This window comes from Lemur catta, chromosome X (assembly GCF_020740605.2).
Source record: "Lemur catta isolate mLemCat1 chromosome X, mLemCat1.pri, whole genome shotgun sequence".
Lineage (NCBI taxonomy): Eukaryota > Metazoa > Chordata > Mammalia > Primates > Lemuridae > Lemur > Lemur catta.
Window position 1 is genome coordinate 60,552,171 of NC_059155.1, and position 24,900 is coordinate 60,577,070.

The window sequence follows — 24,900 nt, forward strand, 5'->3', positions numbered from 1 at the left end:
ACTTGTGTTGTTTTTGATTTTGTAGGAAAAGTTTCTATTTAGAGAAAGTGTTAATAAATATAAGTAAATACCGGTATTTATAGTTACCTGGCTTTACTTAAGTGAAATTTACTTTTTTTTGTTCTCCTGGAGCCTGTCCTCGTATTTTGATTTTCTGAGGAAGGTTATTGTCCTTATCTGAATTTACTTGAGTGTAAGTAAGGCATCTTGTAGTTATTTGTTGGACCATTTGATGAAGTTGAGGGATATAATAATTTTTCTGGAGAAGTTTAATTAGTTTGGTGTTTTTAAAGTGGGCACTGTGATGAATCTGTGTAATTAGTTTTTGTCCCAGATGTTTACGCACTAGAACTCGGTCATTCAGAAGATGCTTCCAGCCCTCTGGGTCTTTTGTTATTTTTAAACTTTTTTTTTAATTTAATTTTTTTTTTTTTTTGTATAATTGGGGGACCTAGGCAAGAGCCGCTCAGGCAGAATGGGGAAGATTTGAAGTGGTCCCACTGTTTTTCTTGTGTGACTTTTTCAGCTGTCACCTCTGCAAAGGCATTTTCTCTTGCTACTGGGGAATTAGTAGTTTGGTGTTTTTTATAGTGAATGATAGTCACTTTTTTTGGTAACTAAACGGTGTCCAGTAGAGTCAGTATTTTAAGTTTATTTTTTATTTTTTTGTCTTTTGAGGTTAGGAGGCCCCGCTTTTGATAGAGTGTTTTATGTATATGTGTTGTTGTAAATGTGTATTTGTTATTTGTATAGATGTTAACAGTTTTGTCCTTTTTCTATCTTAAAGCTTGTGTTAGGGCTATGAGTTTTGTCTTTTGGGCTGAGGTTTTATGTCTCAGAGTCTGTGTCTAGATAACCCGGTTAGTAGTGGCCATAGCTGTCCCTGTATACCTGACTTTTTAGACATGTAATTGTTTTTATCCGTGTATAATTTTTTATCAGGGTCTGGCCATGGCTGATTAGTGAGGTCTGTCCTTAGATTGGCCAATGACTCCAGTATTTTGTGGCAGTTATGTAGCGGCTCTGCTGGCTTATTATTTGGCAGCAGAGTGGCAGGGTTAAGAGTAGTTATCTTTAGGAAGTGAATCCTGGGGGGATTTAGCAGCAGCACTTGGTACTGGGTTATGTGTGAGTTGGAAAGTCATTTTTTAGGTGGGCTTTTTAGTAGGGCCTCTACCGATTGAGGGGCTATTATTATATACGAGTCCTGTCCCAGTGTGAGTTTAGAGGCTTTTTTTGTCGGGACGGCTGTAGCGGCGATGGCCTGCACGCATCCTGGCCAGCCGGAGGCGACCGGGTCTAGCCTTTTAGACAAGTATGTAACCGGTCTATTTTAGGGCCCTAACTTTTGGGTTAGGACCCCCTTTGCTATTCCTCGGGCTTCAGCAACATATAACTGGAAAGGCTTGGTTAGGTTAGGCAGTGCCAGTGTAGGGGAGTTTACAAGCGCCTGCTTGAGATTTTTAAAAGCTTTAGACTTAATTTTAGTCCAGACCAGGGTGTCCTTTCTTCCCCCTGTGCTGGAATACAGGGGTTTTGCTATTTTAGTGAACTTGGGGATCTAGAGCCTACAGTATTTTATTGTCCCCAGAAACGCGCGCACTTGTCTTTTAGATTGGGTTTGTGGGATTTTTAGAATAGTTTTAATTCTACTGGTAGAGAGTTTTGTTTGTTTGTTTGTTCATAACCTAGATAAGTTGTAGTCTGGGTGCACAGCTGGGCCTTTTTAGCTGAAACCCCGTATCCCAGTTGGGCCAATTTTAACAGTAAGTCCTTAGTTGCCCTTCTGCACGTGGCATAGTCCTCCGTGGCTAGGAGGAGATCATCTATGTACCGCAGGAGAGTTACTCCTGGGTGTTTTTGTCTAAAATGAGTTAGGTTCTGACTTAGAGTCTCATCAAACAGCGTGGCCGAGTTTTTGAAGTCTTGCAGCAATTTTGTCCAAGTCAACTGTCTAGAATAGCCTTCCTCTGGGTCAGTCCATTTAAAAGTAAAAATGGGTTGACTTACTGTGGATAGGGGAAGTGAGAAGAAGGCATTTTTTAGATCTAATACAGTGTAGACACAGTGGCCTGGGGGCAGCAGGCTCAGAAGTGTATACGGGTTAGGCACAGTCCGATGAATGGTCCTAATTCTTTTGTTAACTTCCCGGAGGTCCTGTACTGGCCGATAGTCATTAGTCCCTGGCTTCTGGACCGGGAGCAGGGGAGTATTTTAAGTCGACTGGCAAGGAACCAAAATACCCGCCTCATGAAGTCTCTTAATGTGGACTGTGATTTTTTTTTTGAGCCTTCAGGCTTATGGGGTATTGTCTTACCCGAACAGGGCTGGCAGAACTAGTTAGCTGTACCACAATAGGAGGCCTATAGGAGGCCTGTGTCTCACCAGTCCAGGTAGATTGGTTTTTGTCCATACCCCAGGAATTTTGAATTGCAGTTCCTGTAACAATAGGGTGGTCTTGTGAGGAGACATCTTAGTTTTTATTAATATATATATTTTTTGACAGCGGGCACATTAGTGAAATCTCCCCTGGGTGTGTTGGAAGTTGTTTATTAAAGGAAAAGTTAACCCCCGTCATTTTGGAAGGAAATAGTGGTTTTTAGCTTTTGTAACAAGTCCCTGTCCATCAGCGGATAGGGGTAATCAGGCATTATTAAAAAAGAATGAGTGATTGTTCCTGTCCCTAAGTTAGTGATTTTTGTTTGAGTCTATGGATAGCCTTTTGTTTTTCCTGTTGCCCCCTGTATTATCATGGTGTCCTTTGAAAGAGGGTCTTCTGCCTCTTGTAGTACAGAAAAAGTTGTTTTTGTATTTACCAGGAACTCAATGGATTTGTTCCCCATTTGTAATGTCATCCTGGGCTCCCAGGGGCTCATTAAGACGGAGTCCCGGCCTCCTTATGTATTATGTTTTAATAGGACAGCTGTAGACTGTTTGGTCTCCTCTGTCTTAATTTTATGGGGGCATTGATGTTTTCAATGTCCGAATTTTTTGTAGTATGTACATTGGCGAGGATTTAAGGTGGTTTTTTTTTTCTGGGTTTTCTCCGTCTTCCCTCTTCCTTAGTTTTTACTGTCTGGTTTCCTGACATTGTAGTTATTAACATTCTTGTCATTTTTTTAGTTTGTATTGCTCCAGGATCCTCCCGGTTATTGTAAATTTTCTGGGTAATTTTTACTAATTTAGACAGTAACTTTTCCTTGAACCCTTCTAGCTTCTGCAGTTTTTTTTTTAATGTCTGGGGCCGACGGGGTAGCAAAAGTAATATTAACAGCCCGCCTATTCTCAGGTGCTTTAGGATTTATAGGGGTATACAAACGATATGTCTTGAAAAGGCGTTCAAGGAAAGTAGCTGGGGCTTTTATGGGTCCCTGTACAGTCTCGTTTACCTTTGATAGGTTAGTGGGCCTTTTTGTTGTTGTTTGTATGCCCCAGAGTAGAGTCTGGCGATATTGGTCTAGAGTCATCCTGCCTTGATCCTTATTAGGATCCCAATCAGGTCGAACAGAAGGGAATTGGGCCTGGATGTGAGCAGGGTCAGTGGTGGGCTGGCCATCAGGGCCCAGGACAGTTTTGATTGGTTTTTTTTTTTTTTTTTTTTTTTGGATTTGCTCCCTTTCCTCCGATGTGAAGAGAGCCTGTAATAGCTGTTGACAATTGTTTTAAGTGGGTTGATGAGTGAATAAGATTGTCTTTAAGAGAGATATAAGTCTCTGAGGTTTTTTAGAAAAAGAAGGATTTTGATTTTTCCCATTGTACAAATCACTAGTAGAAAACGGCACACATATTATGAAGGGTGCCCTGTTAAATCCTGGGGGAACAGGAGCTTGCCTTAAAGGGAGGATTGGGGCCCCAGGTTGGTACTGAAATCCACTTTGAGTATGGGGAGGACTCGCCAAGCTGTTGGGACTCCTTCGTTTCCCCCCTTGTCTTGGTGAAGACTCCGTCTCACCTTTGAATTTAGAAACAGGTTGGGAACTGGGGTGTGAGGCTGGGTGGGGTATACATGGGGAGGCTTACTTAGTAAAGGGTCTTCAGTTGGTCCTGATAGAACCAGGTACAATGATTTTGACTTTTTTTTTTTCCTGGCCCCACAGGCTTTGATAATAAAACAGTTCGGGCCTTTCCAGGATGTTTTTTACACAATTGAAGCCACCTGGGGTTATCACACCGGCCATCACTCCAGATTTGAATGTAAGGTACTTGGTCTGGATGTCCAGGTTGACTAAAGACTATAAACTGTACCGGTTAGCTATGGCTATCTGGGTAGTTCCCTGAGGGGGTCATCCGACCCCAAGGTTGGGCCCTTTTTGTTCACAGAATTTTTGTAAATCAAAAGGATTTACAGTATGCCCATACGGCTTGGCCCTCTTTTTAAAATTTTGGAAATTTGAAAGGAAACACTCAAGAGGGGCACAAATTTTACGTGACCCAGCTTGGCCCATGGTACCAGGTATAGTAGTTGCAACACGAATAGCAGTTTTTGTAGAAGTTTTTGAAGACACAATACTAACTGCAACCAGAAAGCCTGTAAAAGACAGTCAGACAAATAGAAACCGAGTAAGTCATTTTTAGATAGGAGACCAGTGTGTGTGTAGATACAGAAGAGTTTTCAGTATAAATCCTAGTAAGAGAGTTTGTGTAGTGACAGTCGGGAGGTTTGTGAACTGTGCTTTTTCCCCATATAATGTAATGAAGGCTTCCCTGCCACCATTTTCTGTCAGTCAGGGAGTTAGTCGAACTTTTAAAAAGTCCAGTATCCATCCCTGTATGAATTTTTTGTCAAAGTTTTGTCTTTTATTAGTATACTGGATGTACAATGTTAGAACAAAGAAGCCCACCACTCTACCCCAGTTTATCTTATCCCTGAAAAGTTTCTCGGCTATGCGGGAAAATCGTTGTCATGTCACGACTGGCGAAGGATGTAGTTTTATCAGTAGTTCTTTTAAAACAGGCCAACACCATGACTCGAGCACATCCCCTGCCCTTTGTATTGTCCTCAGCAGGGGAGTATCAGACTGAGGTCCTAAGGGGACAGGATATCTCACCTGCCTTTCCTTGTAGTCCAGGAAACCCTTTACTAGGTCATACATTTGGTTTTTTTGATTAGCCATTTTTTACTCCCGTGGTGGCAATTTCACCAGAAGAGGTACCCCCTTGCGTTCATGAATCCACCGAATATAATACACAAGTCGTTTTGCCAAAAGCCATCTTTGGCAAGGGCGGCATCGATTACAACTAACAGACCCCAGGCTGGGTTTAGTTGGCCGCCCTCTGTGGCCATAAGGTCTCAAATTATTAGCTGGATCCCGGCTAGGTTTTACAGTTAATTTCTTAAAACTCATGATGGAAGGGAAAGAAATTTAGGAAAAATTTTTTCCTGGAAAGGAAAAATACTTTAAAAACAACGTCCCATCAGAACTGTCACTTTGAAAGAGAAAAAGAACACTAGTCCAGTTATAATTTAAAATATATACACAGGCAGGATCTTCAGCGCCGGATGTGGTTCCCCCGTTGGACAGAGGGCAGTTCGTATAGTGAAATTTAATAACCCATAAGTAACAGACTGGAACGGCGACAGAGAAAAATTAGTGGATTTACTGACTAGGAGGAGAGGGAGACAAATGAGACTTGTTGTTAGGTGAAATAGGTGCTGATGAGGCGGCAACTGGCAAAAATTCCCTTGTTTTCCACAGTTGCTTCTTGTTACAATAAGGGCAACACTTTTTATCAGATTCCAATTTAAACTTACCGGGCATGGAGATTTTGGGCACGACGTGGTGGACACTCCTTTGTGCCATAGTGTTTTTTTACAATGACAAGACACAGAGACACAGGAACACAGATTTTTCACCTAGGGTGGGACAGATCAGACCCTCAGAAACACTAGAGATAGCCATAGGAATTACAAAGAATTATAAAGAATTCACAGGGGAAGTCAAACAAACAATCCAGTGAGCTCTCTTAGGAATGTGTACCCAGCCGGAATGACCTGTAACTGCTGCTGGGGTATTAGGAGCGGTACTCCCACACTCAAGAAGCTTGATAAGATTTCTCGGCCTTCCTTGGAGTGTAACAAATGTAACTGGCGGTCCGGACAATAGGCCGGCCTAAAGGAATACCAATGACTCACTGTTGGGGTCTGCCATGGTCCTTGGTTAAAAACAATCTCTGTGGGCAGTTCCTTATAGCCCGTGGGTAACAGATGAAGACAGACACAAATAGACAACATGAGGCGGCACAGCCATCACAGACGTACAAACACCAAACACATAGACATACAACACTGCAAATATGAAGGTGGGGTATACCTTCAGATGCCCACCTGGCTGCTCCCCTCGTGGAGATTTAGGCGCGTCTTGGCTAAGGTGTTCCCGTATAAGCCCCAGGCTCGGTCCCCCTCTAGCTGACGAGGAGAGGGAATCACCGTTATGTTGTCTGACGTCGCCACAGAACCGCAGCGGTGGGCCCATTCATGCTCCGTGGCCTTTTTGGCCGTGGAGCGGCCATTCATCCACACATACATTCGGTTCCTCATTCATACCAGGATACGTATAACGAAAAACAGCCGGGCGCGGTGGCTCACGCCTGTAATCCTAGCTCTGGGAGGCCGAGGCGGGTGGATCGCTCGAGGTCAGGAGTTCGAGACCAGCCTGAGCAAGAGTGAGACCCCGTCTCTACTAAAAATAGAAAGAAATTATCTGGCCAACTAAAAATATATATACAAAAAAATTAGCCGGGCATGGTGGCTCATGCCTGTAGTCCCAGCTACTCGGGAGGCTGAGGCAGCAGGATTGCTTAAGCCCAGGAGTCTGAGGTTGCTGTGAGCTAGGCTGACGCCACGGCACTCACTCTAGCCCGGGCAACAAAGTGACACTCTGTCTCAAAAAAAAAAAAAAAAAAAAAAAAAAAAAAAAAAAAAAAAAAAAAAAAAGAAAAACACAACCCTCCCAGGTGCAGCTATTTCTGCTTTCCAGAACTCCAGATGACGTCTCATTGGAGTTAATTCCTGGGAGTGAGGCTGCGTCCAGCTTCCACAGGAATTTCAGACTATCGGGCCCTCCAGACAGACAGACAGGACAAGTTGACTCACCTTTCGCCAATTGTTGACTAATTTGAGGTGTCCGTGGGCCTTGCAGGAGCCGGCAATGTCCTGGAGCTGAGGCACCTCTCTCGGGAGCTCCCTCCGAGGGCAGGCTCGGCTTCCGCGATCCCACCAGACACCAGTGGTTGAAATCTCGCTGGGGCCTCCAAATGTTATGGACCAGAGTGAGAAAGTCAACCACGAAAGACTGAATGACATTTAGTGAGTCTTTACTAGCCGGCCAGGGTCACGTTTTCCGGCAGGGAATTTTATTGAGCTCGGAGTGTGGCCCTGAGTATGGGTTTTGTGACAACTTATATATCCTTTACCATTCTACCATATGGAACATTAAACATACATATCTTGGGACATTTTAGGCAATAATTTTTAGTTTTAAGGTTATGAGATTATTTAAAGACCCTATGGTTTTATTTGATTATTTATTTTAAACAATTGCGTAAAAAGTAAGTAGGTTTATAGAAGTAGATAATATTAGTTAGAACAAAGTACAATTTTTTACAACCTAAATAAATGTTGCAAAACTTAACTTTATATAGTTCGGCAGTATTGTTAAATTGACTCCCCCTTCCCTTGGACTTAGGACCTGTCTTAGATTTACCCATTGTACTATGTTAGTAGATAATTATTAACACAGTTAATAATTAGGAGACCTTTTGTGTGTGTGTGCGTGTGTGTGTGTGTGTGTGTGTGTGCGCGTGTGTGTGTGTATCTGGGGTGGACTCTGGCCTTTTGCCTAACTGGAGAGACTAGAATTTACCTCTGTTTATCATAGGTAGGGCGGAAGGTAGAGCTCAGGCGGTGAAGTGCGGCCCTGTTTTCCTAACAGGCCACGGACTGGGACCGGGTCATGGCTGGGGGCCGGGGACCACAGCGGTAGATAATCTGTGCAAGTCAGTATAAGGTTCTTAGAAAGGAAGTTATGAAAGAATTTTGTATGTGATCAAGTTACCTATAATTAAAACAGAGAATGTTTGGCTAAAACAACGTTTTCTTAAAATACCAATTTGTTTATAATGAAATTACATGCCATATTAGTTTTAATTCTATAAGCTGTTTCCTTTTTTAATTAAAAATTTCTCAGACTTATATCTTAAAAGTTCAACTTCTTTCTATGACTTACTGATTTCAGCTTTTTCTCCCATTAAAAAGGCTGGGATGGTAACTCTCACCTTCAAATTTTGTCAGCTCCTGTAATTTTTTTCTCCTTCTGTTTCTAAGTCTGCTGTTATGGCCTAATGCTAGAATGTTTTATCTTAAAGGTTTAAGAAAGAATGTTTTCCTCCAATGTAACTTAATAATAAACTCTGGACCTTTCTTGATTTGTCTAAATTATTTAATATTGTCAAAAAATTTCATATGCTCTTACTAAGAGTCATTTGTTCCCCTATTCAAGGTGCTGGTTTTTCTTATTCACATTCCCCTATGATATATCATACACTCATGACCCTGGATACATCCTTCCTGCATCTGATTAATTCAAGTGCCCTTTCATCAGGTTTAACTTCCAAGTTATCTAAATGGGCTTCCCATAAAGAACAAACAAACAAAGCAATTGCACTACAGAAGGTTTGTTTTTTTTGTTTGTTTTGTTTTTGATTTTGTTTTTGTTTTTACCGTTTTGGTAACTGGCCTGAAAGAAAGAAAGATTTTGTGCTTTATCAAGATAATTTCTGTGTTGTCTTTATTACGTTTTTGAGTAACTAGAAAAACTAAACTTTAAGGGTTAAGGTTTACACCCATATAACTTCCTACATTACCTTTAAAGTCTTCTGATGACTATCCCCCTCGGTTAAATAAATGACCATCCCAACCATAAAGAATTTCCTGCTTCCCATAGACTTAGAACTTCCTGAGTATAATATTTTCCAGTTATGGGGTTTATGCAAAAGGAGATGTGACAAGGAATTTATCAACCACCTTAGGACAAATTACTAAAGAGACTAAAATGGTGACACAACAAGTCTCTAACTTCCTTAGCTTAAATGGTTAACAATGCTTATGTTTTATATAACAAATTGCTACAAGTGTGCAAGTAAACCCAAGAATATAGCAGATTAACACTTATAGATAAATTAATTTTGTAGCCTTGCCTTTGACGTTTTGGTTTTCGTTCTTATGTTGCATAGAAGGTTTTTAAGCGTTGATGAGTGCCTGTCCACCTCCAGTCACATCTGGCTTACGTCATTGAATTGCCTGTAAGCCCTTTTGGCTTTTAAGTCCTGTTGGCCACAAGGGTCCCACCAAGGGCCTAGATAGACCAGGGCAGGTAGCCACACCACGCTGGCAACGACGGGACAAAAATAAGAGTTTGGCCATTGCTGTTGCCTCTGGCAGATCTTGGCCAAAAGCGGGGGAATTGTGAACTAAACATACTGAGCCGTCCCCAGCTGACTGAATGGACCTCCTTCCGTAACTTAAAACATTCCAAACCTTTAGAGAAAGCTTCATTTCTTTAACCGATTACAAATCAGAGTCTCTAAACCCACCTATAACCTATAAGCCCCCACTTGGAGATGTCCCACCTTTTTGGGCCAAACCAATGTACACCTTCCAAGTATTGAACCCTGCCCCCTCTTCCTGTCCAACTTGCAGATCACTTATGCTAAGAGGCTATATGGTTCCTAGGTGGGAACTTCCTGGACAGAACTCCATTTCAGACAGCGGGAATAAATGACTGCTAGGACGGTACTTTACTCCTTCTCCTTTCCAAAGAGTCAGCTAACATGCTAACAGCTTCCTTTAATCCTCCAAATATGACATAGCATCAACAGTTCTTTGTACCACAATCAAAAAACTCCACATTTTTTTAACTGAAACTGCCATTTTTATTTTATTCATTAAACATTTTTCATTAAAGAAAGGCAACTTGGAAGAGAGAAATGTCAGCTCAGGGGCAAAGGCAGGCCCTCTTCAAGGAGAAGGTGGCCTGGAATCAAGGGCTGAGAGCAGGTTAAGTGCTGGGTGGTGGAGTCACGGGGAGGGGAGGCTTCAAAACAGCTCAGGATGTTGGTTAATGGCCAGAACTTTGGGAGACCTCACAGGTACCCATAGAGCAGGCAGCCCATCCACACAGTGTGTGGATGTTGACTTCTTTTGAGGGCCTTGGAGGATGCTCATGGAGGGTTACAACAAAGGCGGTGTAGGGGGGTCAGATGTGCTCCCTACTTCGGACTGGTCCCCTGGAGAGAGAGGGCTCAGAGGAGGAAGGTCAAACAGCACGGTGCGCCTAATGCTATCAAGGCTAGGAGTGGAGTTGGAGCCCAGGTCAGAAGACTCACTGGAGGAGGAAGAGATCCTCCGGACAGAACGCCTAGCCCAGGGAGAGGGAGGGGAGGGTGAGGAGCTCTCACCACCTTGCCCAGGAAAAACAGAAGAGAATTTGCCAAGAGAGAAGGGTGAGGAAGAACTCCCCTGGCTGGGAGGACCAGAGTGTCCAGGAGAAGGAGGACTCAGTGCAGCCAGGCCAGATGGAGAAGGGAGGCTGCACACGGCTGATCTATGCCTGGCGGCATGGGTCTGGAGATCGGGGTCTGGTGTGGAGATGCGGCCGCAGAGGGCAGGACCTGGTGGGTTTGCCTGGCTGCGGACAGCAGGGCCTGGAGGGCTGACCTGGGTGGGACGAGCAGGGCCTGGTTTAGACGCACGGCAGCGGCGGCGGTGGCCACTGCGACGGCGACGGTGGCTGCGGCAGCGCTGGCGGCGGCCAGAAGGCCCAGGCCTGGTGGCACGGCTGCACAGGGCAGCGCCTGGTGGGACCGCGGGGCTGGGGGTGTGGCCGCGACTCTGGCTGCGAAGAACAGGGCCTGGCAGAGTGATCGTGCTATGGGGAGCACAGCCAGGAGCAGATGCACCAAGCGGAACAGCAGCGCCAAGCGGGGTGGTGCGGTTGCGGCTGCGGTTGTGGCGAGCAGGGCCTGGTGGGGTTACCTGGCCACAGGGAGCAGGGCCTGCAGCAGATGCACGGCCTGGCGCCGTGGCGCGGCTCCGCAGAGCAGGCCCTGGGGGGACACCCCTGCTGCGTGTGCGGCCGCGGCTCTGGCTTCGGAGAACAGGGCCTGGTGCGGTGACCTGGCTGCGGGGAGCACGGCCTGGAGCAGATGCACGTGGTTGGAGAGCAGGACCCGGCGGGGTGGTGCTGCTTCGGCGACAGCGAGCAGGGCTGGGCTCAGATGCTTGGCTGTGGAGGGCAGGGCCTCCCCTGGCTGCCTGACTGCGGAGGGCAGGCCCTGGCCGCGATGCCTGCTGACTCCTAGTGGAAGCCTGGGAGTGGCGGCTGCCGCTCGGCTGAGACCTAGGAGGAGATGGAGGCAGAGGGTGAGAACACTGAGGCCTGGGAGCCGCAGGAAACAGACGGCTCCCTGGAAGCTCCCGAGCCTGGGCAGCCTGGGCGCACCTGGGCTGCTTCCTACGACGGTTTCTCCCGGGGCTCTTGGTCTGGGCCCGGTGCCCGCGGGACTGGCCAGTGGCCTTCGGCGGTGGCTCCACGGCAGCCAGGCCGGCCGTCTCGAACACCGCACATCTGCGGTCTGCGTGGGGACTGCGGCTGCCCTGGAGGTCAGAGGGCCTCTTCGCCTGCACACGGGCCTCAGAGAGCGGCCCCGGGTCTTCATGGGCGATGAAAATGGCGGCGGCATCGGAATCAGCTGGGCCGCTGCTCATGGCGCTAGAGAGGGCCAGACCCGCGGCAGCAAGCTGGTGATTGCCGGCGCCGCTTTCCTCGCCAGAGGCGCGGGCGGCATCCTTCTTCGGCCCTGAGGGCGTCTCACCCTGCTGGTGCTTCTCCTCCTTCTTCACGTGCGACTGGGTGGCCATAACGCCAGGTTCTCCCTCAGAGATTGAGGAGCGCGGCTGCTAGTGATCAATGTGTTAGAAGCGGGTGAAGGGGCGGCGCGGTTGCCAGGGAGATGGCGGGAGAGCAGAGCCCGCCCCAACCTTCACCTCTCATTGGTGAGCTGGCTGTCACGTGACATTTCTCCTGCGGTGTGCCCCGCCCCTTGGGGTCGGCCCTGGCCGAGTCAATAGTGCGAAGCTGCCTGTCCTCAAACTGAGTCCCTGGAAGTGCCCGAGTCTGCCTGTGTGTGTGTATGTGTGTTTCGGGTGAGGGCGTGGGGGTGGGGAGTCTGTATCAAAGATTTGAGTCACCTCTAAATCAGCTTGTCAGCACCAGTGTGGTAGCTCAAGCTCAAGCGATCGCCTGAAAGAAATACCACGCTGGCCGAGAGGCCATATCCCCGCGGCCAGGTGTCTGTCCTTCCTGGCATCTAGTCCACACACTAGGCCCAGGCACATGGCAGAGGGGACCGTCCCGGAACTCCAGGCCTGTGGATGACCCTACGCGGGGACTGGTGGGTTTGGGGGTTGGAGCGAGGCCTGAAGCAGAGAAAAGGGGCAGGGCCCACACCGTCGCGGCTCCGGACGTTCAGCACTGCTGCCTCCCGCTGCTGCCTCCCTCGGGTCTCACACTCGGGGCTGCGACGGAGGCGGGCGGGTCGGGGGGCTGCATTTAGAATTTATCCCGTAAGACGGTGCTCCCTGTCTTGTTCCCCAACACACATGCCGGGTCGCTTATGGTTAGGGATGATACCGAGCTTAAATATTTGTACAGGCTGCATAGTATTCCACTGGTGAATGTACGTGAATTTATTTGGCCTAGTCTCTTGTTTCTGTTGATATGAATATGCTGTGATGCACAGACTCGAACTTTAATATTTGGACGCTCCTTTTTAGTCATGATGACAAAAGGGCTGCACATTCAGTATGCCAAACAGAAAAGCAAATGTAAGAAAACGAGTACCTAAGTTCTCACACCTATAGGCGTGTACTGCAAATCTTTACTTCTATGTTGGTAGAAAGGCTATTCATACCTAGTCCATAGTTTTCGATGTTGTTGTTTGATGTTATAAAATGGAAACATTTCTCCATAGATATTGCCTTCTAACCTGCTTTGGGGGTTCAGAAAACACTCTTTCCATGGCAATAAACCAATATCCACAAGGCCAGTTTTAACTACTAAATGGTCTCATCATAGAAGCAGCTTACATTTTCAAACATTCCAATATTGCCCAACATTTATGTTTTTCCAACTTTTCACTCTGTGTAGCACATCACTGTGAGGCACATCCCTCTTACTGAAAGTTGTTCATATCCTCAATTGTGTCCTGGTTATGGTTAAATTGCAGACAGAGGAAATTCTCAGTACAGGCCATGCACGTTTGTGGGTCTTTCATTAAAATATTAGCTAGATGCTCTCCTGGAATTCACCATTCTAATAATTTTGGCAGAATGGGACAGGAGGTTTACTGGACTGGATGAGCATCTGGGGTGAAACACAATGCAAAATGGAATGGAATGGTATTTGGGATGCTAAATAATATGGGATGGAAAATGGGTTTGAAACGGAGTGCAGAATGGGATGCAGTGGAGACTGGTTGCATTGGAAACTGGAATGAAATGGGGAATGGAGTCTGGACTGGAACAGGATAGCAAATGGAAAATTGAATGGGATGGAAATTGAATGGAATATAATGGGAGAATGGAATGGAAAGGAGACTGGAAATAAATACCTAGTGGTGTGTGGAATAAGAAGACACACACGCATACACACACACACACACACATCCCACTTTATGAGAAAAGGAATGGAATAAACAGTGAAATAAAATATTAAAGAAAAGAGGAGGGAGTCAAAATCCTTAATAAATATGAAGGAATACAGAACGGGACAGAATATGCACTGGCATGAAATCGATGTGAAATGTGTCCTGTGGATTTATAGTACCAGAATGGAATAGAAACGAATGGAATGAAATTTAGAGCAATATGTAGAGTACAAGATTATGAAGGATGAAATAGACAATGCATCAAAATAAACTGGAATGGACTTGGAAAATGTAATAGTGATGAAATCGGGGATGTACTTAAATGAAGAATGAATAAATAGAATGTGTTCTAGTCGTCTACAGCTCCATAACTTCGTGTTGTGGAGCAATGGCCGGCCATTTGATTATGTTCACGCATTCTGTGCACCTAGAATTCAGAAAGAGCAGAGCGAGGATGGCTTGTCTCTCTCTGCTCCCCGAGGTTGATATCTGGGGTCTCAGCTGGAAACAGTTTAATGGCTGTGAGGTCAGGAGGGAAGGGCAGCAATCAGTGATGATGCCTAGATTTGGGCCACAGTATCTGGGTGGATGGTGGTGTTGCTTGGTGCAATTGGGAAGACTTGCTGGTTTCAGTAGCAGGTTGGGGAGACAGTGGGAGTCAGTGATCCTGTTGTGAACATCTTGGCCACTACACCTTGTGTAGGTGTCCTAGTCATTTGGGGGTATGTATCTCAAGTTTTATGATAGACATTATGTTTGTTTTACAGGTCAACTTTCACCAGTTTCTTGGATCCAGTTCTCCTCTGGGGGGCCATTTCAGTTTGCTCTCTGGGATCTTTCCTTTCGTCCTCTCTGAAATCTCTCTGGGCCTTAATCATGATCTCTGGCTTAGTAATAACTCAAATGCCTCCAGATTGTCCTAGCACCTCTTTACAATATACATATATATTTATATTTATAAAACTTGTTTATTTTTAAAGAGGTGTCCCTGCAACTCTTAAAATATGCATATATACCTATATGTATATGTGTATTTGTGTGTGTGTGTGTATGTATACACACATAGATATCACTCCACTGAATTGAGTCGAATCCTATCACAGAAGTAGTCATAGGATCCAGGTATAAAATGCAGAACACAGAAGATAAGTCCACATCACCAATTATTCCAAGAGCCGAGTATATACCCTGTTTATAGGGTGGCGTATGCCCATGCAGTTCCCGCCAAATATGCACTGTACACACAAACACGCACATGCATACACACAGGCTCACTTTCATATACCTGCTCACAGGTGAGGTTACAAGTATTTTTTACGATGGGATTATCATTAACACCTTTTGATTGAATATGTGACCATTTCTCATGCCAATCTTTAACCTTGAATCACCCCCTCGGCCCCCTACCCGCCCTGACTTCAGCAGCCCTGTTCCCAACACAGGGACTCTTTCTTCTCTAGAGACTCAGTCCCTCCTCCCTCCGTCTCCTGACCCCTGTTGTTCCTGTTATGGTCTGAGATGCGATAAATGACCACCTAAAGACTGAATTGAGCCAAATTAGGAGTCTTTATTAGCTGGCCAGAGACTGTTCCCTGTGCCGCTGGTGGCACAGAGAGCAGCAGTGAACTTTCGAAGCAGAAAGCTTTTATTGTGAGTGGAAAATCACTGGGGCAGAGCAAGCATGATTACAGGGGCAAAAAGCAGCATTACATCACTCTCATGTCCTGGTGCAAGAGGATCTGGGCAGTTTAGGGCTCGGTCATGCAGAACATGGGTGCTGCATTCCCACACTTGGGGCACTGTCTTTAGCAAGCAGTTTTACAGAAGCGAGATAGCAGGTTACTGATTTTTCGGCACAAAACTCACATTATGACATTATAGAAATAGCTTTGACAATGTTAAAATTTCAGCTTTTAACATTATATGGCCAAAAGTTATAACAGTCAGTAGTCTTGAAGCTTTTGGCCCTTAACATTCCCCACTGGTTTTTAGGGGGAATCAAATCATTGATTCTTTGTTATAAGTTTTAAGCTTTGGAAAAATAGAGTTGAACTTTTATGTATCTTATCAAGATCCTGAAGTAGTTTTTAAACCTATAACTCAGAACATTTTTTTAAAATAGTCAGCTTTTTATTTTTTTGGTTTTAGTGGGCACACTATTTTGTAATTTAAAAATATTTGCTTTACACGTGTACTTTATATCTCCATTTTTAAAGTGCCCACAGTACTGTCAAATATATTAATATATACTGTTAAAAATGATCTTCTTCGGTTGACTGGGTAATCTATTTTTCCGGGAGCTGATCTGAAGATGCCTTTTTAATCTGGGTGTGATGGATCCAGTGGCGCTTTCCGGCAATCTTTATGGCCGTTGGCATGGTGAGGGTTACTGGCAGGCGTCCAATCCACCTTGCCTGCAAGGTAGCGGGGTAAAGTTTCTTTATCTAGACGAGATCTCTGGGCTGCACCTGAAACAAAGCCTTTTTTGGGGGGAAGATTAATTGGTCCAGGATGAGCAGCCTTTACAAGGTCTCGGGTCTGCTGGACATCAGACTGCAAGGCCTGTAATGACTTAAGAAGGGAATGGTTATTTAACTCTGCTACCTTGTCCTCCCCCAGCATGGGGATAAGCAGGGGCAATCAGCCCAACATGATTTTATATGGGGTTAAGCCTTTAACATAAGGAGTGCATCTAGCCCTTAGCAGAGCAAAGGGGAGGAGGCTTACCGAGTCTGTGCCAGTCTCTAGCTTTAACTTGTTTAATGTTTTTTTAAAGTCCTATTTATTCTTTTTATCTGTCCTGAACTCTGAGGCTTATAAGCACAGTGTAATTTTTAATTAATCTTTAATGTCTTAGTTAATAATTGGGTCGTTTAGGTGATGAACGCTGGGCCATTGTCGGACCCCAGTGTAAGTGGGAGGCCAAATCGGGGAACAATCTCAGTAACTAGTTTTTTATAGCTATTTGTGCTGTCTCTGACTTTGTAGGAAAAGCTTCTGCCCATCCAGAGAAAGTATCAATGAATAAAAGCAATTACCGGTATCCGTACTTGTCTGGATTTATTCGAGCGCAGACGTGGCATCTTGTTGAAGCTCGCTGGGCTTGGTGTAGCCGAGGAATATCCAACCTCCTGAATCAGTTTTAGTCTTTAGGGCTTTTCCTATTTTAACTTCTTTTTTGTGTAGTTCGGAGAGTTTGGCAAGAGCTGTTTTGGCAGAGCAGGGGGAGTTAGGAGAGGCCTCACTAGTTTTTGCGAGACTCACCGCTGGGCAGTCAGTCCTCGCTCTTGGTAAAGTGCCCCCCGTCCATGTGCCGTTGCAAAGGCTCTCCCCTGTCTTAGGGCCTGGGTCAGGGCTGTGAGTTCAGCCTTTTGGGCTGAGGTTCCATGTCCAAAAGCCTGTGTCCAGATAGCCCAGTCAGCAGTCACAACAGCCGCCCCTGCACACCTGACTCCCTCTGAGATGTGGCAGGATTGAGGGAGGCTGTTTTCAGGAAGCGAATCCTGGGAGGGTCTAGCAACAGCACCTGGTATTGGCTTATGTGGGAGTTTGAAAGCCACCTCTCAGGGGGACCTTTCAGCGAGGCTTCTGCGGAGCGGAGCGTGGGGCTATGGTATGTAAGTCCTGCCTCAAGTTTAGTTCAGAGGCTTCTTTGACCAGGATGGCAGTTGTGGCGATGGCTCGCAGGCAGTTTGGCCAACCTGACATCACAGGGTCCAGTCTTTTAGATAAGTAAGCCACTGGTCTTTTTCAGGGTCCCGGCGTCTGGGTTAATACCCCCTTTACTATGCCCCGGTTCTCAGCAACATATAATTGGAAAGGCTTAGATTAGGCAAAGCCAATGCAGGAGCATTTGTGAGGGCTTGTTTGAGAGTCTCAAAAGCCTGGGTTTCAGTTTTAGTCCAAAGTAGAGTTGCTTCTTTTTAGAAAGGGGGCCCTTTAGCTTGTTGGAGAACGGAGTATGTTGCTCTTCTGTCCACTTAAAACTCTAAAGTTTGCCCCCGACATTTAAAGTTACCTTGGGCTCCCGGGGGCTTATTGGGATGGAGCCCTGGCCCCGTCAGTCTGTGTCTTTCATACGGACCGGCGTGGGCTTGGTTTCCTCATGCTGTTTGTGGGGACACTCATTCTTTCAGTGGCCATGTTCTTTGCACACTGATCACAGCCTAAGCAGGCCTTTTTTCTTTTTGTCTCCTGATCTGTTTTTTTAGGCCCCTTGCCTCTCTTGGTTTTATATTTTTCCTGCTCCACCATAGCAGATATGAGAATTTTGGCCATCGTCTTAGACTGTGCAGTCCTAGGGTCCTCTCTGGTGTTGTAGATCTTCTGGGCAATTTTTATTAACTCAGACAGCATTTTACCCGCAAATCTCTCTAATCTCTGCAGCTTCTTTTCTAATATCTGGGGCCAACTGGGTAGCAAATGCAATCTTAACGGCACGTTTATTTTTTTGGTGCCTCTGGGTCTATGGGAGTATACAGGTGGTAAGCTTTAAAGAGGTGTTCTAAGAACACCACCAGGGGCTCGTTAGGTCCCTGTATGGTTTTGCTTACCTTAGACAAATTAGTCGGCCTTTTAGCCGCAGCCTTTATGCCTCCTAGCAGAGTCTGGTGATACCGTTGGAGAGCCTCCTTACCTTATTTTCTCATTTGGGTCCCAGGCCGGGTGTGTGGCGGGGAAGACAAACTCTACTCGGACTGGGTCAGTTGTGGGTTGTCCATCCGGGCCAGGAATGGTTTTGATCGCCTCCCTCTTTATCCACTCGTGATCTTCAGAAGTGAAGAGGGTTTGGAGGAGCTGCTGGCAGTCCTCCCAAGTTGGCTGGTGAGTATAAGAGACAGTCTCCAGGAGAGAAATTAGTCCCTGAGGCTTCTCAGAGAAAGAGGAGTTTTGGTGTTTCCAGTCATGCAAGTCACTAGTTGAGAAGGGGACATAAACCATGAACGGAGGGCGGTCAGGTCCCAGTGGGGAAGGGACCTGTCTCAGAGGAAGGATTGGCGCCCCTGAGGAGTCGGACCCCGGCGAGGGGGGATCTGGGGAAGGGTTATAGTGTGAGCCACTTCGGGTGTGCGGAGGGCTGAAGGGCTCAGGGACTCTTCTAGGAGCTGGATCGGGGGAGGGGCAGCCGGATATGGTGGGGGCCCCAGTAGTAGGGGATCCTCTGGCTGGTCAACTAGATGGGGCTCGGTTTTTCTCTTTTATTTGTAGGCCCGGGCTTTCCCTTTAAAGGGGGCCCAGTCAAGAGAACTGATGTTTTGTTTGCAGCCTTATTTTTGTGGGGTTTAAGACAAGACTGTAACCACTTAGGGTTGTCTATTAAGATGTCATTCCAGATCTGTATATAAGGGATTTGATCTGGACGTCCTGGATTTCCAAACATTATGGCCTGCACCCTGTTGGCAAGGGTAACTTGGACACTGCCCTCCGGGGGCTGTCCAACACCAAATGTGGGCCACTCGCGTTCACAAAATTTTTGTAAGTCAAAGGTGTTAACTGAAAAGCCGTAGGGCCCGGCCCAACGCTGAAAGTCTTGGAAATTACTCAAGAAGCATTTAAGAGGAGAGCAAGTAACACAGGACTGAGGTTGGTCCATGATGAAAAGCCTAAATATCACAAGATCCAGGCAACAGTCAGAATGGGGAGCAACATCGCAACCAGAAAAGGAAACCTATTATAGTTCAGTCTACAACCACTAATGACAGCCTTCTCCCTGGCCCCCAATCCTGTGGGGCCACTGAGTAAAGCCCGATACCCAGCAATAGAGTCAACCCGAACAGGCCAAAGGCAATGTAAGAAGCTGACTCAGTCATTCAGTTCAAGGGGACCTGAGTAGTGTGTCTCAAAGACAATTTTTATACACAGTCTACATTTATTAAACACCTGTGCCGGCGACGACACGCAGAGACACAGACTTGTTTTACAGGGGAGGGTTTCTCAAGCTCCGTGGCCTTTCGGCCATGCAACCGTGACACTGTCACTCACTCACACCACACGTGGACATAAAGGACGGAGGACAGGACAAGACAATTGGCCAATGATGACAGCGCACAAAAATCGGACTCCCTACTGTTGCTGCTGCTCCGGAGGGACTCAAGATGGTGCTGGCGGCATAGGCCATCCACCCCTCTCTTGATGTGATAATAAGGGCCTCAGACCTGCCGACTCCAAGGGCAGTCAGGGAGCTGCCCATTTGGCTTGACCGGTGCAGTAGAATTAATTTGGCGCCTTGCCGATTCCACAGTGGACTCTTTAAATCCCATTGAAAAAGCAAACCAGAAATTTCAGCCGCCTAAAAAGATCTGAAGAGCACACACAGAGAAAGGCAGGGACAGAGGGAGAGGGAGAGGGAGAGACGGAGGGGGGCTGAGAGAGCAAGCGGCCAGCGGCAGCCCGGTGCCCCGGCGGCCCGGGGCGGAGGGGGAGAGGGAGGGGCGCGGGGCAGAGGGGGAGAGGGAGGGGCGGAGGCGCAGCGGGAGGGGGCGCGGGACGGAGAGGGAGAGGGAGGGGCCGGGGAGCGGAGCGAGAGCGGGAGCGGGAGGGGCGGAGAGGGAGCGGGAGCGGGAGGGGCGGAGAGGGAGAGGGAGGGGCGCGGTGCGGAGAGGGAGAGGGAGGGGCGCGGTGCGGAGGGGGAGAGGGAGGGGCCCGGGGGCGGAGGCGGAGCGGGAGCGGGAGGGGCGGAGAGGGAGAGGGAGGGGCGCGGGGAGGAGAGTGAGAGGGAGGGGCGCGGAGGTGGAGGGGGAGAAGGAGGGGCTCCGGACTGAGGGGGAGAGGGAGGGCGAGGCCTGTTTCTACAACCGGACCCGGACAGCCTCAGGAAAAAGACAGGTAGGAAACGGACAATCACGGACCCCAACGATAGGCGCGTGCCGTTCTTTAAAGTTCAAAACTTAACCTAGGGTTGGGCGCGGTGGCTCACGCCTGTAGTCCTAGCTCTCTGGGAGGCCGAGGCGGGTGGATTGCTTGAGGTCAGGAGTTCGAGACCAGCCTGAGTGAGACCCCGTCTCTACTAAAAATAGAAATAAATTATCTGGACAACTAAAAATATATATAGAAAAAATTAGCTGGGCATGCTGGCGCATGCCTGTAGTCCCAGCTACTCGGGAGGCTGAGGCAGGAGGATTGCTTAAGCCCAGGAGTTTGAGGTTGCTGTGAGCTAGGCTGACGCCACGGCACTCACTCTAGCCCGGGCAACAAAGCGAGACTCTGTCTCAAAAAAAAAGAAAAAAACAAACAAACAAAAAACATAACCTAAGACCCAGATGACAGGTGAAACCGAAATGGAATGGAAGCCAAGAGAAGTGAAAATAGAAGAGTAATCGGAAAGAAAATGCTCAGGAATCTGACCAGGGTGAAAAATCACTGGGGCAGAGCAAGCATAATTACAGGGGCAAAAAGCAGCATTACATCACTCTCATGTCCTGGTGCAACAGGATCTGGGCAGTTTTAGGGCCTGGTCATGCAGAACATGGGTGTTGCATTCCCACGCTTGGGGCACTGTCTTTAGCAAGCAGTTTTACAGAAGCGAGATAGCAGGTTAATGACTTTTTAGGCGTGAAACCCACACTCTGACATTTAACCTTACCAGAGATAATGTCAGATTGCTGTCCAAAATGATTATACCAAATCACATTCCCATTAGTAGTGTAAGAGAGTTACCTGTGTTCTGTCCTCACCTCAACTTAATAGTGTCAGTCTTTTAATGTGCTGCCAATTCAGTAAACGTGGAGTTGTATTAGGTTACTGAGCATGAAATCTCCAATTTTCTTAAGTACTACGTTTGACAGTTGATATCTCTGACATTTCACATTGACGCTTCTTGTTTTATGTTTCTCATGAAGATACATCCTCTGTCTTCCAAATGCACGTTTTGGGTTGTGATTATCTTTCAAATTTTTTTAAGAGCAATTATTGTGAATCCATGGATAAGTAAAAAATTCATGTTATTGGCCAGGCCTGATGGCTCATGCCTGGAATCCTGGTACTCTGGGAGGCCAAGGTGGGAGGATCGTTTGAGCTCAGGAGTTTGAGACCAGCCCGAGCAAGAGTGAGACCCATGTCTGTACTAAAAATAGAAAGAAAGTAGCTGGACAACTAAAAATATATAGAAAAAAATAGCTGAACATGGTGGCGCATGGTAATCCCAGCTACTCGGGAGGCTGAGCCAGAAGGATTGCTTGAGCTCAGGAGTTTAAGGTTGCTGTGAGCCAGGCTGATGCCACGACACTCTAGCCCATGCAACAGAATGAGACTGTTTCAGAAAAAAAAATGAAAGAAAAAGAAAAAATAATAATTCATGTTATTTGCGAATATGAGTTCCGTTGTGGAAACAGTGCAGTGCAGACAGCTAAAAATATCAACAAAATGTTTGGGAAGGTGTGGGTAATGAACGCACAGTATGTTGATGGTTTGAGAACTTCTGTCCTGCTGATTTTAATCTTGAAAATGAGCCACATCTGCAACCTGAGACTAAGGTGGATAATGATCAGCTGAAAGCTGTAGTGGAAGTGAATCCATCTCAACCTATGCGTGAATTAGCAACAAGGTTTGATATTACTATTCCAATAACATTGGAGCACTTGAAACAAATCATCAAGGAGAGATGGGTTCCACATGAATTAAAGGAACGTCAGAAGGGAAATCATCTTGAAGCTTACCTTTCTCTGATGTCATGACATAAAGGCCAACCATTTCAACACTGTATTGTTATGTATGATGAAAAATGGATTATTTTTGACAACTGCAAGTGCTTGGCACAATGGTTGGATAAAGATGAATGTCAAAATACAGTCCAAAACCGAATAGTCATTAAAAAAAGCTAATGATGTCTGTTTGGTGGTCCAATGACGGTATTATCCACTACAGCTTTATGAAACCTGGTCCATTGATTATAGTGGGCATCTACTGCAACCAGTTGGATGAAATTATGAAGATGTTTGTGATTAAGCAGCTGAGATTGGTTAATAGAGACAGGCCAATCCTTTTGCAAGGCAACGCTCGACCACGTGTTATGCATACAACACTGCTCAAACTACAGCATCTGGACTTGGAAACTCTCCATCATTCACTATATTCACCACACCTTGCACCAACTACCTACCACTTCTTCCAGGCTTTGGACCACTTCTTGCAGGAGAAAATATTCAATTCTCAACAAGCTGTGGATAAACCCTTTGGCAAATTCCTCATCACTTGCTGTCCAGGCTTCTTCATTGCTGGCATAAACAAGCTACTGTTAAGAGGGCAACACTCTGTAGATAGTTTATTTTTTTTTATTTTTTATTTTTTTTTTGAGACAGAGTGTCACTTTGTTGCCCGGGCTAGAGTGAGTGCCGTGGCATCAGCCTAGCTCACAGCAACCTCAGACTCCTGGGCTTAAGCGATCCTACTGCCTCAGCCTCCCTAGTAGCTGGGACTACAGGCATGAGCCACCATGCCCGGCTAATTTTTTTTTTTTTTGTATATATATTTTTTAGTTGGCCAGATAATTTCTTTCTATTTTTAGTAGAGACGGGGTCTCACTCTTGCTCAGGCTGGTCTCGAACTCCTGACCTCGAGCGATCCACCCGCCTCGGCCTCCCAGAGCTAGGATTACAGGCGTGAGCCACCGCGCCCGGCCTGTAGATAGTTTAGGTGCATACTCTGATTAATTGTACTGCTTCTTGTTTGAGAGATAATAAACTACACTTGATTCACAGTTGGATATTTCATATTTAATGACCTAATATTGTATGTGGTTTTCAGTTTTATTTTTCTGATTTCTGTTACATCTTTCATACATTTTGGCCATTCAGGTTTTGCCACTGTGAATCATCTCCTTATATTCCTTACTTATACAACCCTCACAACAACTCTCTGAAGTTTTATTTGGAATAAGTGTTCTCATTCTCTCTGTATAGTTTTTCATAGTTTGAGTGAATAAAATGAACATGCATTATGTTAAACAAAAGAAAAATAAAATCACCTGTAAACTTTAAAAATTCCTGATACTCTGGTAACACCTCAGACCCATTACATCAGAGTCTCTAGGGAGGGTACAGAATTATGGCATCCATAGTAGTTAATGCTCCCCAGGTGATTCCAATGTACAGTCAAGATTGAGAAACGTTGTTAAGGCATCTTCAAGCTCCAGTAGCCATGTTCACTCAGTAATTTCCATATTTCTTTGGAGAACTTGTTAAGTTCCAGATTTCTGGACACCACTCCCAGAGAGTCTGTGTTTTGGTCCAGACCAGGAGTCTACATTCTTATCCATCGTCCCAGATAGTTTCATTGCAAATTATTAGGAGACCATATTTTGGGAAATGCTTTATTAGAGGCATGGAAGTTGGATGGGAGCAGGAGGATTCTGGCCCTTTAAGGACCTATTAAGGGACTGCTTATAAGCCTGAGGACTATCGTAGCATAATGCTGCTTTCCTTCAGCCTAATGGAGAAGGTAAGAGACTAGGTCCTGGAATGGACCTCTCCTTTTAATTTACCTCAGCCTCTTAATAAGCAGTATCTTCTTCTCAGCGCTTGTTCTCATGCTGCCTTGTCTCACTTTATGTTTGTTTTGATTCATAAGGGACCAAGATTGGAGACCTCCTTTGGCTTAGGAGATCCTCCCAGGGGAAACAACATACAGCCTTACTTTTTTTTTTTTCCTAGACTCATCCTTGGTGGAGCCTGTTGCTGAACACCAGGCCTTTCAAGATGGTCCTCAGTATTCTTAGCATCCTTGTTCTTTGGGAACTGGTGCTTTTCATCGACCACAGGGCCGCGTTGGCAAAGGTAGGGCAGCCTGACGTTGCCATCCTGGCTGAGGACCCTAGCTGGCCCCTGGTTCGGGAGCTGCTAGAAGAGGCTCCCGGCAAGCAGCAGAGGAAGCCACAGCTCCAAGGACCCCAACTGCAATACATGCTGAAGTTGTACCAGAGCTCAGCTGACTCACTTGGGAACCCTAGGGAGAACCGCACCATTGGGGCCACCATGGTGGCGCTGGTGAGGCCCTCGGCCAACGCAGCAGAGCCTCTCAGAGGTGAGTTATCATGTCCTCATGCTGCTCTGGAGGGGAGAGAAGTGGAGGAGAGTGTAGAGAAAAGGGAAGCTGTGGGTTTACTGCCGGGCCTCGTTGTCTGGTGGGTGGGTGGTTCTCTCAGGCTTAGTTTTCAAAGGATAGCAAGCTTGGGAGAAGCTGGTTCCAAGTCCACTTCCCTTT

General features: G+C 46.3%; 1 protein-coding gene across 3 annotated transcripts in view; it reads left to right on the top strand.

Moving 5' to 3' along the window:
* The window catches only part of LOC123628668 (bone morphogenetic protein 15-like), a 53,900-nt gene that overhangs the window by 16,416 nt on the left and 12,584 nt on the right, over window positions 1-24,900 (top strand). For 2 of the 3 annotated variants that reach the window (XM_045538554.1, XM_045538552.1), the window contains exons 1-2: window positions 20,457-20,529; window positions 24,351-24,720. In XM_045538554.1, coding sequence (XP_045394510.1) covers window positions 24,396-24,720 — 325 coding nt within the window. In that variant the 5' untranslated portion in view covers window positions 20,457-20,529; window positions 24,351-24,395. Of the gene's footprint in view, window positions 1-20,456; window positions 20,530-24,350; window positions 24,721-24,900 lie in introns of those variants that run through there. The other variant, XM_045538553.1, reaches the window with a different exon arrangement.